Below are 20,896 nucleotides of genomic sequence, written 5' to 3' on the forward strand. Positions count from 1 at the left end.
TTATATTCTGACGGGCTATAATGATTAACTTTATACTGACTAAATCATGTAAACTATAATTTATATCTTTAAAAAGCAATATGAGTAAGTATTCATATTGAGAAAAAAAACATTCAAAGCGAATATCATGTGCTTAAAATTATAGATACTGTAATTTATATAACATAGTTATATTTAATTCTAAAGCTCATTTTTAATGTACGCTAGTAAATGTCTTCTACAAGAAATTGTCCACATTACCCTGTTTCCCATTTTTTAGATAATTGCTTTTAAATAACCACCAAATAAATATGTTTCCATTTAAGTAAAAAATATTGCAATTAAACATTGGAATTCATTTATTCTAAAATGCTCAGTATGCAGTATGTAGCTAACAACACAGAAAACAGTAAGTGTTTTTTACCCGGGGCGTTTTACTGTGTCAAAAATGCAATGTAATTAAAACATTTCAAAATATAGAAATAGTTTGGCTTCTTTCTGTTCGTGGATTGGTCACAAGTGTTAGAACGTGTCTGATAATCTCCGGTAGTCAGAGATAGGACTGTTTAGATAAATAAGAGGCCTTATCCGAGAAATATAGTTCAAAAGCCTTTATATATATATATATATATATATATATATATATATATATATATATATATATATATATATATATATATATATATATATATATATATATATATATATATATATATATTTATTTATTTATTTATTTATTTTATTTTAATTTTTTTTTTTTTTTTTTTTTTTTTTTTTTTTTTTTTTTTTGCAGACAATTCATTTCTTAGATAAGTTAGATCAGAATCTGCATATGGGCTACAACATATATTGTCTTGACTCAATGGAGAGATTCTGTTACGACTGGAAGTTAAAAGTTAACACACACAAACCTAATGCTATGATATTTTCTAGTTAGAACTTTTAAAAAGAAATATTTGAAGATAAGTGAGTTGTTAAACAATGAGGTATAAAGAAAACGTCATGGATTTTGTTGGCAATATATAAGCATCTGCGTGTTGTCCTCAACGGCAGTGGTAAATGCATGTGAGAAGTTAGTAAATAGAGCATGTTGGAAGGCATATTTTACAATCAAATCAAAACTACAAATTGAGAGAATTTCAGTCACTCTGGAAAAGGTTTTATGAATCATGCATTATACCAATTTTGACTTACGCTTTTAAACAATTTAAATTCAAAATTCCATTTGAAAAAAAAATCAAATATTCATATTAATTTAGCAGGCAAGGTAGAGTTTTTTGCTCTTCCCATTATTTTCAGAATATAAGAATTTTTGTATATATATCTTTAAAGATAACAGAAAATTCTTTCAAATTAGGAGAACTCAAACTTACAATTACATCAAGGAATATTTAGACGACAAAAAAAGAAATGGGAAAACTTGAATGGCAAAATTGTATACGACGAATACTTAATGATTTTATTGGTTTAAACGCTAAAACAGTATCTATAGATGGTTTTGTAAATAATTTGAAAAAAAGTGTTTCGAGAATATAGTTTTCAGAGACATTGAAAATATAAAAGAAAGGGTAATGGTAAATTGGCATTCTACAGCAAATTCATCACAAAATCAATACAAACCTAATATAGCATTAACTGTCAAACTTTTGTTGATGATGAAGATCATTTTTTTTTCTACTTGTACATGTATGTTCTCTACATTACACACACACACACACACACACACACACACACACACATATATATATATATATATATATATATATATATATATATATATATATATATATATATATATATATATATATATATATATATATATATATATATATACATATATATATATATATATATATATATATATATATATATATATATAAAACAAACTGCGAAGTGAATATTGTACACTTCTTAACAATATATGTATATCTTATAAAATTCTAATTTTTTTGTTGATTTTTCAAAACTTCATATACTGTTCACGGTAGCTCAGTCGGTAGAGCGCTCGCTCCGTGATCGGGAGGTCGTGAGTTCGAATCTCGGCCGCGACTGACCTGAGTCGATAAACCATGGTAGCAACTGTTCCTTCGCTATGCACTCGGCACTTTGAAGTGAAAGTTGCGGGTCCTTCGGATGAGACCTTAAATACCCAGGCCCCGTGTCAAGGAAGGCGTTGGCACGATAAAGATCCCTGAGTAAAGGTCAAAATTTAAAGCCCTTCACCGGTATACGGTGACGTCTCTATATGAGTTAAATTCTCGAATGGGGCGTAAAACAGCATACAATCAATCAAAATTCATAATGTTGATTTTAAGGAAGGAAATGTACATTCATTTAATGTATCCTTAGGTAATGCAGTTCATATGATGTAGAAACCTGTGAAATGTACTGTAATCAATGTGACATAATTAATACATCACTAACCCACCCATGACACAAGCGCGTTACTATATCTACTCCAACTCCGAATAATTACATGTACGCAGGCATGGGATACCAGACTACATATTTATTTGCCTAGAGTAGCACGATCTGAAATAACAGCTTTGTTCAGTATGTTAAATTGTAACTTTAATTATTTTTTGATTAATCAACATCATTCGTTAAAAGATATTAAGCTGAAAAAAGATATTATATCAGAAAAAAAATATCTTTTTTCAGCTTAATAATATTCATTGAAATTCATTAAAAAAAACGGAAAAAAAATTACAAGAAATATCTCATCATTTTTTTTATTTTCAACGATAGGCCGTATGCAGAGACTATAGATCTATTCATTTTCCATCAGGAAAGGAACGACAACTCTCGGTATAGACAAAGTGTTTTTCGACCAACGCCTTCCGGTGAGAAACTCGCCACATCATTATTCAAGGTATACATTTTTTTCTCTGCATGAAGAATGATTTTTTATCAAGAAAGTAATCGAGAAATAGCAATTCTTGGGTCGAACATTTATTCATTAACAAATTTACATGTATACATTAGACATGTTAGATTCCATTATTTGAACAAAAACGAAAGTAGGCCAGTTTACCCTACCTATAACACTGTATAATGTTGTTTAGTATTTTGTGAATCCGTCTACTGGCGATGTTGACCTGATAGAGCTATAGTCGTTTTATTAAATGATAAAAAAAATCATAATTGTATAATTAAGAAATTGAGATATTGATCCTAAAACAATTAAATCCAGCTAGGCCGAGATCCACCATTTTGATGCCTCCATCTGAAAGTTATATTATATATTTCCCCAAATATTATCACCTCAATTTTGGTAAACAATTTAAAATTAATGAATAAGCAGTAAGCAATATTCGTCATTAAGGAGTAGGTTTCTCAAATAATTCCAAAACAAGGAACACAATTATACAAAAAAAACCACTCCGGGGCTAGAATAGAAAAGTTGAACAGCATTTTGTTTTTAATTATCAAATATATATTGCATAAATTGACATATGGTGATCAGCTAATAACAGTATATAGTGGCTTAATTTTAAAGAATGTGAATTAAAATCATTACGGTAAATAAATATCTTTAATTGTAACAGAGTCTCTGAGATATTGAGGAATGGACCCTCATACCAGTGCCCAGGATGTGATGCGATGTGACCTGTGTGAGACCGCTGTGGTACAGATGCACTGTGATACATGTTTTGTCAACCTGTGTAAGGCCTGTGTGGGAGAGCATTTTTCTGCTGATTTTTCAAAACCTCATACAATTGTTGATTTCAAGGCAAGGAAATCTACACTGATTTACCCTAAATGCAGGTCACATGATGTGGAAACATGTGAAATGTACTGCAATCAATGTGACATTCCCGTCTGCAACACATGCATTGCATCTGATCAACACCTTGGTCATAACTTTTTGAAAACCTTAGAAGTTTTGAGTAAAAGAAGAGAAAAGATTATGATGGAACACACAGAATTAAATGAAACAATCTATCCAGCCTACCAGGATATTGCCTGTGATGTAGAAAAAAGCTTAGGTCTCTTACACAAGGAATATGAAAAGCTTTCAGTAGCCATAACAAAACAAGAAGAAATTTGGCAAAGAGAAATTAAAGAACTAGTCACTAAACTTAAATCCAAAATTGATGAAATGAAAAACAAACAGTTAGAAACTCTGCAGAAATATTTCGATGGAATAAAACAGAAAATCTCTAACATCCAGGATGAAATCAATTTAATTGATGATGCTTTAATTTCTACAAATATTTCTGAAATATTCAGCATATTGTCGCCAGTGGATAAATACAGAAAATTTCCAAAGAAAATCATGTTTGCTGTCCCTGAATTTTCTCCCAATAAAATACAGGAAGGTGAATTGTATAATTTTAAGCCTGGTATTTTAGAAGAGCATGAATACAAACTTTTGACGAAATCAGAATCACCAGAAGCTGGTTCCTCTCCTCCAGTCAAACATCTGCTTGATGAACCAGAGGCTGTCACCACCATAAAAATAGATGTTGACTGCTGGTTTTTTCCACAACTTTACAATGTTGCTTGCCTGAGTGCTGAGGAAATCTGGACAAGTGGAAGTGACAAAACCATGAAACTCTACAGCATCAATCAGGGATCACTACTCAAGTCTATTACAACTAAATCAGGGAACAGGCCAGAGAACATAGCAGTGACAAAAAGTGGAGATTTAGTTTATACTGATTATGATGGTAGAACTGTGAACATTTTGAAGAATGAGCAGATAGAGGAGGTGATCAGACTACAGAACTGGAGACCTAGCGGTGTCTTTAGTAATGACCGTGGGGACTTCTTGGTCACCATGTACACAGATAACAAGCAATCAAAGGTTGTCCGTTACTCTGGATCTACAGAAAAACAAACCATTCAGTTTGATGAGACTGGTAAGTTTCTCTTTTCAATTGGTTCTCTTGATAATTTTATCAGTGAGAACAGGAACCTAGATATCTGTGTGTCTGACTGGGGAGCTAGAGCAGTAATGGTGTTCAATCAGGCCGGGAATCTGAGATTCAGGTACACTGGACATACTCCTGCTCCAAAGAACAAACCATTCTGTCCACGAGGAATCACCACAGACAGTCAGAGTCACATCCTTACAGCTGATATTGCCAATGACTGTGTCCACATCATAGACCAGGATGGAGAGTTCCTCCGTTACATTGACTGTGGACTGAGTTTCCCCTGGGGACTGTGTACAGATACAAATGATTATCTGTATGTGGCTCAACAGTTTAAAAAAGAAGTGAAGAAAATCAAATATCAGAAGTGAATTCCAAATTTCCAACACTGCAATAGATTAATATACAAGTGTGAAGTCAATGACAATAACTTTAGAATTTTCTATAGTGCACCTAGGATGGCATTCAGTTATTTTTAACAAATTTTGAATATCTGTATTAAATGATTCAAGAATTTACATAAAATATGGGGGAAAAATTGACTGTGAATTCAACTTTTTCATTTTAACTTTCACTTCTGCGAATATTTTTAGCTAACCCTTTGATGACCAGTGGGTTTAGAGTTAAGGCAAATTATTATAAAATTATTTAATTTTGGTTGTAACGGTGTATTTGATTGGATAAAAAATTAACTTTATATGGTAAAAATTGGGTTGCCTACGTAACAATGACTTACGTCAAAGTTACATTTTAGTGTTTACAATTTGAAGTCATTTTTTTTTAAATACAATCATTTTTTATTACACTAAATGAAGGAAAATTATAAAGAAATATATATAAGGAAAATTATAAGAAATGAATTTAATAGCAACCCAATTTATACTGTATAAAATCAGTTGGAACAGTTTACGCATTTTTATAAATGGCTTAGGTTTCATAAAGCGTAATCTGCCCCAATCCAGTTTATACCGTATAAATTGCTAAGCTATTAAATTCGTTCCTTAATTAAAAACTACTGGGCAAAGCTATGGATAATTATTTTTTTTAATAAAAAATCATTTGTATACATTTTGTCAAGATTTTTCTTTTTATTGTATTGTATTTCTTTGTATTGGTTTTACATTGCAATTCGTTATTTTGGACAGCATGGGACATTGTTATAAAAGAGAATAATTTAATTCTGGTTATAACGCGGCATTTGATTGGTTAAAAATTTGACCTTCTATCGTATAAATTGGGTTGCCTACGTCACAATGACTTACGTCCAAAACGTATCGATCCGCCTGACGTTGCATTTAAAATTTTCAATTTAAAGTCATTTTTAAGGGCAATCATCTATTTTTTCTTACACTAAATGAATAAAAATTAAATTATGAGGAATGAGTTTAATAGCTACCCAATTTATACGGTATAAACTGGGTTGGAATAGTTTACGCTTTTTTATGAACCGCTTGAGGTTCATAAAGCGTAAACTGCTCAAATCCAGTTTATTCTGTATAAATTGGGTAGCTATTAAATTCGTTCCTTAATTGGATTAAAAGACACAAAGGGTTAAAATTAATGTTTCAGAGTGATTGTTGTTTTTGATAAACCCTTTTAAAACGGTTTCCTACAAACTTTCATGCAATTTTATTACACACTAATAAGATTATTTTATACGATGCGATGTCATTTAACCCAGCAAGAAGCAGCTGAAACTGTTAAGAAGCTCCAAGCAGCTTCGGCGCAAAGAATTGTTGCTTTTGATTTTAATGTCAAAATGTTTTTTTAAATTACAATTTCTTTGGACTAAAAGATTAATATTAATGAACTGACTCAACACTACACGTCCAAGTAGCTGTAGAACTGAATAGCTCTCTGGTTGAAAAAATCGGAAGACAATCGGAAGCTACAGATTCTTGTATTGTAAAAATCCTTCGATCTACGGCAACTTTTTTTTTTTTCTTTGTCGCTCGGTTCGGGAATCATGACTTTTTTTCAAACTGACAGTTCGCGGCAATATAGGGCTGATTATATTGGGATGTCACACTGTTTCAATTTTGAATCCAGAAGATACCAAGGCGGGAATGTGACAGGATACTAGCTTACACTCATTAAATTGAGGATTAAATTCAGTTTTTCTTTATTATATGTGATATATTTGAATAAAGAAAAATAAAGCATCATAGTATAATAGTTAAAAGATTAGTTATTGAGTTCCAGAAGATTCATGTACAGTGAATCTACTCTGGTTGTCTTTGATAAATATATTCATTTTGCTAAACATTACATGTATATATGTCACGTTATGCTAAATTGTAGGTTGACATAATGTAGAATTGTACTCACTTGATATCTTCACATTTGTATCCTTGCAATTGGTAGTACTGTTAGATATACGAGGGGAATTAAAATGTTCTGAGAACTGCTAAAATATAAACCATTTCACGGGTTAATAAGTTTATTACCACTGAAAAGAGCTGGAAAATTTGCTCTTATATTAACGTCATTTTCTTATATTTATGACGTAATAAATCCAAAAATGACGTCAGAATCTCGAATGTTTAGAATACTGAAAAGTAGAGTTTTTTGTCCACATGAGAAGATCAAAAAAGTGCTGTCAAAAGCTTCTTTGAAAAGATATTTCAAAGAAAATTTGCATGGATGTACTGTAAGACTGTAAGAATGGTACGGTAGATCAGCAATTCCATATTTTATTTTATTTTTTTTTTTTTATTTTTTTTTTTTTGCTTGGTTAATAAGCACGGTAATGTTATCATGGGCGTTCATAAAAGATTTTTTTTATCTATATGATATAGCTGGATTTTTAGTCTATTATATAGCTCTCAACTATATTAAATTAAAGATATTCTATATCAAACTTTAGTGTAACAAAGCAGTTTTTCACAAATGTATCTTAAGGTTCAGGACTCTTACCGTTTACGAATAAGACGTACAAAAGTCTTCCCCAGGACTTGTTTCTGTGAGTTTTTTTTATATTATATCAACTTCGGCGATCCAAAAGTCACTTTTCCTTTTGATGTCGACTCAAAAAAATAAATCTGAGTTTCATTGCCATGTACAATCTTATTTATTTTCCATGATTTAAAATTTTCGAACATATCGAGTTACGGTGGGATCAGAACTACACAAGCGCCGTTTTGGTTTTTACGAGAAAATATAGGACACCCTTATCTAAACCTCTCTTGAGCTTTAATCGTTCTTGCAAAATTGGTTAAAACACTTGACGAATAAATGCCAGCAAACTCTGTAACATCCTCCACTATTCTCCTGTGATTGTCAACTTTGTGATTTTCTCACAGCATTAACGCCTTGTTTAACCAATATTTTTCACGAGATTCGATAATAACATGCTATGTTTGACACACTCTTAAACCATCTCAGGACTAAAGGAGCCCCTGAATATAACTTAATATTATACACTGTAGTCTATGCAAACATTTTTCCAACTGGCAGTTGTGTCCATTAGCTTGCATCCGAGTAATGAACAAAAGTTGACTTTAAAATTTTAGTTCACTGAATTGTGTCTCTTGTTACGTCATTTTTGTGGTCAGTATCTAGACATTTGAGATTCTCTCGTCATTTTCGGAGTTATTAAGTAATAAAAAGTACAAAGTGACGTCACAATATGAGTATATTCACAATATGAGTATATTTTTGTGATCTGTCCACTGATATCAAATTCAGTTATTTCCGTTAAAAGAATAATATTTTATCAAACATTTCTCAGAACTTTTCAAATGCCCCTCGTACATGTATTCTAAAAGTTTATGTAATATGTTGTATTACTATACTATAGTACACATTTTTTAAGTAAATGAAACTGTTGAACACTTGATAAGGGTTCGGTTACCCTGTTATATATTTTTCTAATTATCCTTTCGCAAAGGAGTTGTAGGGGGCATAGTAACGCGCTTGTGTGTGTGTGTGTTAGCTTTTTGTGTTTGTTAGTTTGTCCTGTGCGAAACCGCTGAGAATTTCTTTTAACAATCTGTTACGATACAAAATTGTAAACAAAATTTGAACACCATTGTTTGGTTCAGGATTTTTGTAGCAATGGTGGATGTGAGCGGTGATAAATATTTTGACTCCATTTCTAGCAATAGACGACAGGAGTACAAACTGAAAGAATACTTAAACAATAAAATGCTTTCTTTGGTTGTAAGTACGGGAATTAATGTCGCAGCTGTTGCAGAAAAAATACATAACCCGCGTAAGCGGGTTATGTGAATTCTTTCTGCAATAGATGCGACGTTAATTCCGTACTAACAAAGAAAGAAAGACATTAATTGTTTATATTTATATCTTTTAAAAAAAAACATTCAAAGTAAATTAAATATGTTGTAGTATAGAGGTGTATGTCATTGTATGCATAATTGATGGAACAGCCGTTGCTTAAGAAATTTTTGCAGGTGGCTTGCTTAGTGTTGTTTATGGACAGATTAATGACAATAGTCTTTATAAGAAATAAAGGAAATAATATTCACTGGATGTAAATATAAAATAAACGATTCTAAAAAGCTTCTGAGATATTGTAATTACAAATATGATTTAGTGACAGACCATACAAACAAAAAATGGATATCTGGATTGGTATATGTTTTGGACCTGTTTTGGTTGTAAATAATGCATATAATAAATTTCAAATATATAAAGATATTATAAACTTTCTGTGATGTTCAAAAGTTTACTTTTCTACAATCACCCTTATTAATCAATTCGACTTTTTCACCTTAAATCTCATTATTGTGAAATTTTGAATGTAAAATTAAAAACTATTAGGTTAAACTTATTCCTTTTCCTTATGTTATCATGACTCAAGGTGTTATTTTCAAGATTTTTGATAAAAGTTTGATTGTATGATCTTTCCTTAATGAAGGGCCTTGGTCTTCTTTATGTCTGAACCCCCAAGTTTATGCCCCCTCCCCCGTCAAAATATTTTCCACAAAATAAATTCCCTGACGTCAACATCATCAAAAGATCTTTGTCAAATAAAAGAAAAAAATCATGGTTCTCTACCCTAATTTTTCGTGACATTGAAAAGAAATGCACAATACACAATTTCAACTGGAATAGCTCTCGACGGCATTCTCGAAAAAAACTTTGGAAAGCTTATAAAATTGAGATTAAAGAATTGAACAGCTAGAAACAACAGTTTCACAAAAGGGTAAAACATGAAACAGAATAGAAAATTGAAAATAATGAAATAGAACAGCTAAAAACAACAGTAAATTTTAAGAATAAAACATTGCCAACAAGAAGATTGAGTTTCCTAATATACTCAAAACACAAAAAAGGATATCGTAATAACTGGATTGCATCTGATAGTCTAGATTGCTGAGTTGTATGGACAGACGCATAGGTAGATAGATTTTTTAAATAATGATGAGGTTTGAGAAACAACTCATATTAAAATTCATATTAAAATCATTAAGAATTTCCTGTGATTATTCATTTACAGATTAGTGATATTACTGTCTGTCACTACAATTTCTCTCTCGCTGCTTTTAACCTAATGTTTTTACACTGACTTATTTGATAAAAAAAAATCTAGATAGGATTTAGACTCAAACAATGTGGATTCATTGATACTGATAGATATATATGTGCAATAGTAATGATTGGAAAGCTTTTCCATCAAATCACACATAAAACAACTAGATCTCTATTCAGGTCAAACAAAACTAAAGACTTCATCATTTGCATGAATCTGTTTAAATTAGCTTCCATCCTGGTCCTGACAATCGTTGTTGAATAAATATTTCATTTTTTTAATTACTTGAATGAAATTACAGTATTTTTAAAGATTTTTTTCCTACTGCTATATGATTATCTCTCTTCCGTGAATCTTTTCTTTTTTTTAATTGTGACAATCAAGTAAATAAAACAACTGACAGGTAAACAAAAAATGTCAGGAAAGGGTCTGTATCGAAACGATTGCATAATTAGTGATATTTTGTTAACTGCAGGTAGATTACATCAGATTCATAAAATCTTTCAAATTCCACATAAACGTTAAATCAACATAATATCTTATAAAAAGTGTTTTTTTCTGGATTCTCGCTTTAAAAGCAACATGCATTAGACTATTGTTCTCCAAAAAATATCGTTTATAGGTAATACATGTAGGTTTATTAAAAAGACAGACTCGCAATCTGGTACTTTATTACCACTGCAAATATTTAAAACATAAAATACATAATAAGACACTTTCATGCATCAGTGTTGTTTTCTTTCCATCATTACATGCGAGGGAAAGGAACGACAACTCTAGGTATAGACGAAGGTTCTGTTTGTAACGCCTTCCGGTGAGGAATTGAAACGAGAAACCTGCAGAGGCTGCGGCAAAGTTTTTGTCATAATTCAAGGTATATATCAGTTTATCAAGGATTATTTCCTTAGAAAGTATACCCATTGCAGCGATTCAAGACTTAAACATTAATTTATTATTAAAGGTATACAATACTAGATTATGTTAGATTTCATGATTCGAACCAAAACGAAAGTAGGCCAGCTGTATGTAATATTTCACATGTTAAAGTTTAGTATTCTATAGACCCCTTCTAGCAACGATGAAATGATAATTATAGCCATAATTAATTGGTCCGACGTTTGTCCTATATCAAATAAATCAATCTACGCCAGTCAAGGGATCCACCTTTTGATGCCTAATCTAAAAAATTATTGTACTTTCCTTTTATAGATTATCAACTCGATTTGGTTAACAAATAATAAAATAACTTAGCAAAATATTCCTCACCTAGGATTAGCTTTTTCAAATAATTCAAATACATGGAATACTTGTATAAAGATCCAAACACCTTAAAGCTAAAATAGAAAAGTTGACGGGTATTTCTTTTTCATTATGAAATAAATCTTGCATTAATTAATAAAGGGTGACCAGCTAATAATAGTGTATTGAAGGTTACTTTTAAACAATGTGAAATTAAATGATAAATGAATATTTTGAATTAAAACAGTTTCTGAGATATTGAGTCATGGACCCCTGTACAAGTGCCCAGGACGTGATGCAATGTGACCTGTGTGAGACCGCTGTAGTACAGATGTACTGTGATACATGTCTTCTCAATTTGTGTACAGCTTGTGTGGGAGGTCATTTTTCTGCTGATCTCTCTACACCTCATAAAATTGTTGATTTCAAGGCCAGGAAATCGACTTTGATTTACCCTAAATGTGTGTCACATGCTGTGGAAACATATGAAATGTGCTGCAATCAATGTGACATTACTGTCTGCAACACATGCATAGCATCTGATCGACACCTAGGTCATAAATTTTTGGAAATTTTGCAAGTTCTGGGTGAAAGAAAAGAAAAGATCATTATGGAACGCACAGAATAAGATGAAACAATCTATTCAACCTACCAGGGCATTGCCAATGATGTAGAAAGGAGATTAGATCTCTTACAAAAAGAATATGAGAAGCTTTCAACAGCCATAACAAAACAAGGAGAAATTTAGCAAAGATAAATTAAAGAACTCGTCAATAGACTAAAATCTATAACTGATGAAATGAAAAACAAACAGTTAGAAGCTCAGCAGAAACATTTTGATGAAATAAAGCAAAAAATCTCTGACATCCAGGATGATATCAATTCAATCGATGTTGCTTTAAATTCTACAAATATTTCTGAAGTGTTCAGTATTTTGTCTCCAGTGAATAAATACAGAAAACTTAAAAAAAAAATCATATTTGGTGTCCCAAAATTTTCTCCGAATAAAGTAGAGGAAGATCAATTGTATAATTTTAAACCTGGTATTTTAGAAGAGCATGAATACAAACTTATGACAAAATCACTATCACCAGAAGCTGGATCCTCTCCTCCAGTCAAACAGCTGCTTGATGAACCAGAGACTGTCACCACCATAAACACTGGGTATGATAGATACCTTTACAATGTGGCCTGTCTGAGTGAAGACGAAATCTGGACAATTGGAAATGACAGCATCATGAAACTCTACAGCATCAATCAGGGATCACAACTTAGGTCTATTACAACTAAATCAGGGAAAAGACCAGAGGACATAGTATTGACAAAAAGTGGAAATCCAGTTTATACTGATTTCTATGGTAGAACTGTGAATATGGTGAAGAGTGAGAAGACAGTGTAGATGATCAGACTACAGAACTGGAGACCTAGCGGTGTCTGTAGTACCTCCTGCGCGGACTTGTTGGTCACCATGTACAGTGATAACGAGCAATCCAAGGTTGTCCGTTATTCTGGATCCACAGAAAAACAAACAATTCAGTTTGATGAGATTGGCAAGCCTCTCTTTTCATTTGGTACGTTTGATAATTTTATCAGTGAGAACAGAAACCTGGATATCTGTGTGGTTGACAATGGAGCTAGAGCCGTAGTGGTGATCAATCAGGCCGGAAAACTGAGATTCAGGTACACTGGACATACTCCTGCTCCAAAGAACAACTATTCAGTCAACAGACAGTCAGAGTCACATCCTTACAGCTGATAATGACAATGACTGTGTCCACATCATAGACCAGGATGGACAATTCCTCAGTTACATAGAATGTGGACTAATTGAACCCTATGGACTGTGTACATATACAAATGATTATTTGTATGTTGCTCAATGACATTTAAGGTATACTTTAATTTATATCAAATGTATACATTTAATCTATTTAAGTTAGATTTTATGATCCTACCAAAACGAAAGTAGATCTGCTGTGCGTAATGTTTAAGTTTAGTATTTTATACACCCGTCTACTAATGATGATGACATAATTATAGCAATACTTAATTAATGGTCGAACGTGTAGAATAAGATATTTGTCCTATAACAACTGCATCAATCTAGGCCAGTCCACAGATGCACCTTTTAGATGCCAGATCTGCAAATTGATATGTTTTCTTTTAAAAGATTATAAAGTCGATTTGGTAAACAAATAATTTAATAACTTATTAATTTATTCATCCTCACTTAGGATTGCGTTTCTCAAATAATTCAAATACATGGAATATTTATATATAGATATAACCGCCTTAAAGATAAAATAGAAAAGTTGACCAGCATTTCTATTTTAACAGTTTCTGAGTGTTGAGCTATTGACCCCCGTACCAGTGCCCAGGATGTGATGCGATGTGACCTGTGTGAGACCGCTGTGGTACAAATGCACTGTGATACATGCCTTGTCAACCTCTGTAAGACCTGTCATGGAGAGCATTTTTCTGCTGATCTTTCGAAACCCCATAAAATTGTTGATTTCAAAGCTAGGAAATCTACTTTGATTTTCCCTAAATGCATATCACATGATGTGGAAACGTGTGAAATGTACTGTAATCAATGTCACAGTCCTGTCTGCAACACTTGCATTGCATCTGATCAACACTTAGGCCATAAATTTTTGAAAATTTTGCAAGTTCTGAGTGAAAGAAAAGAAAAAATTATTAAGGAACGTACAGAATTAAATGAAACAATCTATCCAACTTACCAGGGTATTGCCAGTGATGTTGAAAAGAGTTTAAGTCTCTTACAAAAGGAATATGAAAAACTGTCAACAGCCATAACAAAACAAGGAGAAATTTGGCAAAGAGAAATTAGTGAACTAGTCAATAAACTTAAATCGAAAACTGAGGAAATGAAAAACAAACAGTTAGAAACTCTGCAGAAACATTTTCATGAAATAAAGCAGAAAATCTCAGACATTCAGGATGAAATTAATTCAATCGATGTTGCTTTAAATTCTACAAATATTTCTATTGCTTTCGGTATTTTACCTACAGTGGATAAATACAGAAAACTTCCTAAGAAAATCACGTTTGTTGTCCCTAGATTTTCTCCCAATAAAATACAGGAAGATCAAGTTTATAATTTTAATCCTGGTATTTTAGAAGAGCATGAATACAAACTTATGACGAAATCAGAATCACCAGAAGCTGGATTCTCTCCTCCAGTCAAACAGCTGCTTGATGAACCGGAGACGGTCACTACCATAGTCACTGGGTATAGATATCTTTACAGTATGGCCTGTCTGAGTGATGAAGAAATCTGGACAAGTGGAACTGACAACACCATGAAACTCCACAGCATCAATCAGGGAACACTACTCAAGTCAATCAAAACCAAGTCAAGGAACAGACCAGAGGACATAGCAGTGACAAAAAGTGGAGATCTAGTTTATACTGATACCAGTAATAGAACTGTGAACATTGTGAAGAATGAAGAGATAGAGGAAGTGATCAGACTAAAAAAGTGGAGACCCGATTGTATCTGTAGTACCTCCGCTGGGGACCTCTTTGTTACCATGTTTGGTAAAAACAAACAATCAAAAGTTGTCCGTTACTCTGGATCCACAGAAAAACAAACCATTCAGTTTGATGAGACTGGTAAGCCTCTGTTTTCATTTGATGATTATAATAATTTCATCAGTGAGAACAGGAACATGGATATTTGTGTGGTTGACAGTGGAGCTAGAGAAGTAGTGGTGGTTAATCAGGCTGGGAAACTGAGATTCAGGTACCCTGGATATACTCCTACTCTAAAGAACCAAACATTCACTCCACAAGGAATCACCACAGACAGTCAAAGTCACATTCTTACAGCTGATGCTTACAATAATTGTGTCCACATCATAGACCAGGATGGACAGTTCCTCCGTTACATACAAGACTGTGGAATGCGGTCTCCCGTGGGACTATGTACAGATACAAATGATAATCTGTATATTGCTGAACAGTTTAGGAAAGATGTAAAAAAAAATCAAATATCAGAAGTGAATACCCAGTTTCCAACACTGCAGAAGATTAGGTAGACAAGTAATGCAATAAATGACAATAACTATAGAATTTGCTAAGGTTGCTAAGGTGGCTTAACTGAATGTAAATTCTTAATGCGCTTAAGGAAGACACTCACTGAATGTGAACGGATATTAATTATCTCCATCAAACGCTTTAAAGAAATGTTATAAAATATGAAACAAAACAGAATGTGGAAGTGCATTTAACTTTTTTCATCTTTACTTTCTGTTGAGTTCTGCTTCTTGCTGGGATAAATGGCATCGCATCGAATGATTTAACATTAGTGTGTAATAAAATTGCATGAAGATTTTTATTAAAACATTTTGAAATGGTTTATTCAACAGGCACTTGAAAACACATTGATTTTAACCCTTTGTGTCTTTTCATCCAACCTGTTACATAACAATGACCCACACTGATCAAAATAACGCACTGAAATGGTAAACGCACAACGAAGAAAAAACATGTTAGAAAACTGTCAAAATATTTACAATGATATATGGAGATAACGAACAGTATTTAAGCTCAAAGTCCCTTTAAATAATACGAATCGTGAGCAGAGCAATAACAGACTTCCAAAAACATCAGAGGCGGGATCAGGTGCCATGGAGGAGTTAGCATCCCCTGTTGACCGGTCACACCCGCCGCGTGCTCCTTGTCATCATCGGGTAAACGGAAATCCGCAGATATTTCAGTGTGTAAATAATGGGCTAACAATTAGTATGAAAATCGGCGGTCAACATTGGACCTAATGATAGATTGTATTTGATGATAAGGTCATTCCATAGACCATAGAACTAGCGAAATGATTACTTCAAACGAGACAATTGATTTTTTCTTAAAATCATGATCCCTAACATGTCCAAGTATCTATTACTTACTAGGTAAAATTAGAAACTCTGAGGTGGTGATAGATTTACCCCCCTTCTAGAACTTAAAAGTATAGGTATTATATATATTGAAAATAATTATATAATTATTTGTTAGTTTAATGTTGTTTAATCTTTATTACTTTGTTTGCATATATTATCTAAGCATTCTGAGAAATGTTATTTTAATTAAGAAAATCTATTATGTATATACAATGTTATAAGAGCGAAGATAAGTTGCTTGATATGTCAGGTCAGGTCCATAAGAGCGGTGTCGGTACTTGTAATGGAGCTTAGTTAGGGTCCCATCCCTGGCAGCTGCCAACTTATTAGTACATATTAAAATTTGAAAATGTCTCGTAGGATCTGGGAAATAAATTCGAAAAAAAATCTCGCGCTACAAACATACAATATAATGTTATTTAACAGATTATTACAAACAGTTAAAAAAAATTATAATTCTTGATTGTTATACGACTGCTTACAAAAACTTTTCGAATTAAATGTAGCACAGTGATTAAAGAATAATTTTTGAGGTATTCTTTTAATAAATGTAGGTGATATATTATCTTGATCCTACCTCTGGAATTTCCAGGGGTCCTTGTTTTTTTTAATGCCCTGCTCACAAATTTGTATTGTTTGTAGATTTTTATGAGATCGATCACTGTTCGTTATCTTCACCTTGTCATCTGCTTAAAAGTAGAGATATTTATTAACTGTATACAAATTACAAAAGATTCAATATTGTGAGTACATTTTCGTGTTTCATGTCTGAATATTTTGTACTCCTGTGTCAGTTGCTTTTTATCATAGAAATAATGAATAAAAGTGCTACCTGTATAATTGAAAAAATATTGAGACAAGAAACAAACATCATATTTTCTGTTTAAGAAGGAACAGTACAAAAAAGCCCAGGTGCTTTTAAGAAATAAGTAACTCAGGGGCTTTATTCAAAAAAAAATCAAATACATATTTTAACAATTTTTATTTCATTCCATCGATAAGAACATTTAAAGTGTATTTAAAAAAATCAGTTGCTCTCCATATTTGATTCAGTCTGGTTTGATTTCCCTAAGGGCAGAAAATGGAAGAGATTAAACTTGCGATTTAGAAAAAAACATACCTCAGGTACATGTAAATAGACCAATTGACAGGTAGATAAAATAAGTCTCTACATGTTTTTCTTACAGGTTATATTCTTATTAAACTTTGAAAAATATATATCATTTAAAGTCTGTCAATTTCACACATTGGTCATTAAATCAACACAATAACATGAAAAAAGTTTTTTTTTCTGTAGTCTCTTTCTATGTTCATGGCCGTAGGACCGCGGGGGTGGAGGGGGTTCCAAAAACATTTTACCGATGTATCGTATACTGTAGAAAACTTAGCTACTTTTTGCTTATGGCTCCTCAATAATAACTTCTGATGACTTTCTTTTTGGTTTGTCATGAATGTTTTGCTTGGTATGCCCCCTTTCAACTAAAATGTTTGGTTGTTCCCCCCTCTCGTCAACCACCATTCCTCCGGGCCTATTGTTCTATAATGCAATAAGCTTATTGTTCTCCTCGAGAGATCTTTTTAAGGTTTAGAGGCCTTTTAAGACAAAAACCCGAAATGTAGTAATGGACTACAGACGGTGAGATTAAGGTGAAATACATAATAACATACATCCATGCATTAGTGTCGTTCACTCTCCCTCAATTGTCGCCCGCGTGGCGCAGTGGTTAGAGCGTCTGCTCTAGAGTCGCGAGGTAAGGAGTTGATCCTTACGTCGCGGGTTCGAATCCCACTGTGGGACGTGGAGAACGGTCCTTCGGATGAGACCGTATAAACCGAGGTCCCGTGTCGCAGTAGGTGTTGGCATGAAAAAGACCCCTCACTGCTCAATGGCCGTAAGTGCCGAACATAGGACAAGATTTGCAGCTCTCCACCGGCAAGTGCTGGCGTCTCCATATGAGTGAAAAATTCTCGAGAGGGACGTTAAACAACAAACAAACAAACAAACAAAATCTCCCTCAATTGTATGCAAGGGAAAGGAACGACAACTCCCGGTATAGACAAAGCTTCCTTTGAGCAGCGCCTTTCGGTAAGAAATGAGAACGAGAAACCTGCAGCGAAGTTTTTTCATAATTCAAGGTATATATTTATCCGTTTATCAAGAATGATTTTCTTGGAAATTATTCACCTTCCAGCGATTCTTGAGTTAAGCATAAATTTATTATCAAATGAATATATTATTTATTTACATATAAATCGAACGAAAACGAAAGTTTGTCCTGCTGTACGCATTAATGTTGTTTAGTATTTTATATACCCGTGTACTAGCGATGATGACTTAACAGAATTATAGTCATACTTAATTAATGAATGGTTTATTGTGTTGATCAAAGAAATAATACATGTATAATTTTGGACTTAAGATTCTAGGCCGGGAACCGCCTCTGAAAACTATTTTATTCCTTTTCAAGATTTAGTAAACAAATAATTTAATACCTTACATGTATCAATATAATTGACATTTACGAGTGGGTTTCTCAAATGTAGTTTCAATAGATTGAACACTTCTGTAAAGAATATATACATGTAGGAAAGACACAACAACCCTGAGGCTGAAATAGGAAAGTTGAACAGCATTTTTATTTCATTATGAGTGAAGTAAATACTGCGGAGACCAGCTAATAACAGTATATTGTAGCATATTTTTAAAGAATAAATATTTAAAGAGTAAATAAAAGTTCTTTTATTATAACAGAGTTTCTGGGATATTGAGGCATGGACCCCCGTACCAGTGCCTAGGACGTGATACTTGTCTTGTCAACCTGTGTAAGGCCTGTATAGAAGAACACATCTTAACAGGTGAATCCAAAGATCACAAAGTTGTCAAATTTAAGGACATGAAATCTACAATAATTTTCCCTGAATGCAAGTCACATGCTGTGGAAAAATGTGAAATGTGCTGTAACCAATGTGACATTCCCGTTTGCAACACTTGCATTGCATCTGATCAACACCTAGGTCATAAATTTTTGAAAATTTTGCAAGTTTTGAGCAAAAGAAAAGATAAATAAAGAATGTACAGAATTAAATGAAATAATCTATCCAATTTACCAGGACATTGCCAGTGATGTAGAAAGGAGATTAAGTATCTTACACAAGGAATATGAAAATCTTTCAACAGCCATAACAAAACAAGGAGAAATTTTGCAAAGGGAAATTAAAGAACTTGTCAATAAACTAAAATCTAAATTTGATGAAATGAAAAACAAAGAGTTAGAAACTCTGAAGAAACATTTTCAATTGATGAAATAAAGTAGAAAATCTCTGACATCCAGGATGAAATCCATTCCATCGATGTTGCTTTAAATTCTACAAATATTTCTGAAGTGTTCAGTATTTTACCTACAGTGGATAAATACAGGACATTTCCAATGAAAATCAGGTTTAGAGTCCCTAAATTTTCTCCCAATAAAGTACAGGAAGATAATTTGTATAATTTTAAGACTGGTATATTAATAGAAGGGCATGAATACAAACTTTTGACAAAGTCAGAGTCACCAGAAGCGGGATCCTCTGAAACAGCTGCTTGATGAACCAGAGACTGTCACCACCATGGACACTGGGTACGGATATCTTTACAATGTGGCATGTCTGAGTGATAAAGAAATCTGGACAAGTGGATCGGAAAGTAGTGTGAATCTCCACAGCATCAATCAGGGATCACTACTCAAGTCTATTACAACTATATCAGGGACACTACCAGAGGACATGTCGGTGACAAAAAGTGGAGATTTAGTTTATACTGATATCAATGATAGAACTGTGAAGAATGAGAAGATAGAGAAGGTGATCAGATTACAGAACTGGATATCTTATAGTGTCTGTTGTAGCTATCCTGGGGATCTGTTGGTTACCATGTACAGTGATAACAATAACAAGCAATCCAAGGTTGTCCGTTATTCTGGCTCCACAGAAAAACAAAAATTCAGTTTGATGAGACTAACAAGCCTCTCTTCTACTTTGGCAATTATAATAATTATATCAGTGAAAATCGGAATCAGGATATATGTGTGTCTGCCAGTGGAGCTAACGCTGTAGTAGTGGTGAATCAGGCCGGAAAACTCCGATTTAGATACACTGGGCACACTTCTGCTCCTAAGAACAAACTATTCAATCCACTAGGAATCACCACAGACAGTCAGAGTCACATCCTTACAGCTGATTCTTACAATGACTGTGTCCACGTCATGGACCAGGATGGACAATTCCTCTGTTACATAGAATGTGGACTGAGTCAAGCATGGGGACTGTGTACAGATACAAATGATAATCTCTATGTTACTCAACAGATAAAGAATGAAGTAAAGAAAATCAAATATCAGAAGTGA

General features: G+C 33.0%; 4 protein-coding genes across 4 annotated transcripts; all 4 read left to right on the forward strand.

The window, feature by feature from the left end:
• Positions 1-2,824: 2,824 nt before the first annotated feature.
• On the forward strand, positions 2,825-5,383 carry LOC133202787 (E3 ubiquitin-protein ligase TRIM71-like). Its single transcript, XM_061338662.1, has 2 exons — positions 2,825-2,851; positions 3,528-5,383. The coding sequence occupies exon 2, from the start codon at positions 3,548-3,550 to the stop codon at positions 5,228-5,230; it is 1,683 nt and encodes a 560-aa protein (XP_061194646.1). The 5' UTR covers positions 2,825-2,851; positions 3,528-3,547; the 3' UTR covers positions 5,231-5,383.
• Positions 5,384-12,391: 7,008 nt separating this feature from the next.
• LOC133178293 (uncharacterized) lies at positions 12,392-12,991 on the forward strand. The gene has a single exon (XM_061313030.1). It carries the CDS (start codon positions 12,392-12,394, stop codon positions 12,989-12,991), a length of 600 nt encoding a protein of 199 aa, XP_061169014.1.
• Positions 12,992-13,348, forward strand: LOC133178294 (uncharacterized). The gene has a single exon (XM_061313031.1). The coding sequence runs from the start codon at positions 12,992-12,994 to the stop codon at positions 13,346-13,348; it is 357 nt and encodes a 118-aa protein (XP_061169015.1).
• Positions 13,349-13,976: 628 nt separating this feature from the next.
• LOC133178295 (uncharacterized) lies at positions 13,977-20,896 on the forward strand. Its single transcript, XM_061313032.1, has 6 exons — positions 13,977-14,006; positions 14,337-15,649; positions 19,264-19,489; positions 19,623-19,780; positions 20,057-20,354; positions 20,570-20,896. The coding sequence occupies exons 1-6, from the start codon at positions 13,977-13,979 to the stop codon at positions 20,894-20,896; spliced, it is 2,352 nt and encodes a 783-aa protein (XP_061169016.1).

Source organism: Saccostrea echinata, unplaced genomic scaffold (assembly GCF_033153115.1).
Source record: "Saccostrea echinata isolate AGI-Se365-2 ecotype Australia unplaced genomic scaffold, CSIRO_AGI_Sech_v1 ptg000002l, whole genome shotgun sequence".
Classification (NCBI taxonomy): domain Eukaryota; kingdom Metazoa; phylum Mollusca; class Bivalvia; order Ostreida; family Ostreidae; genus Saccostrea; species Saccostrea echinata.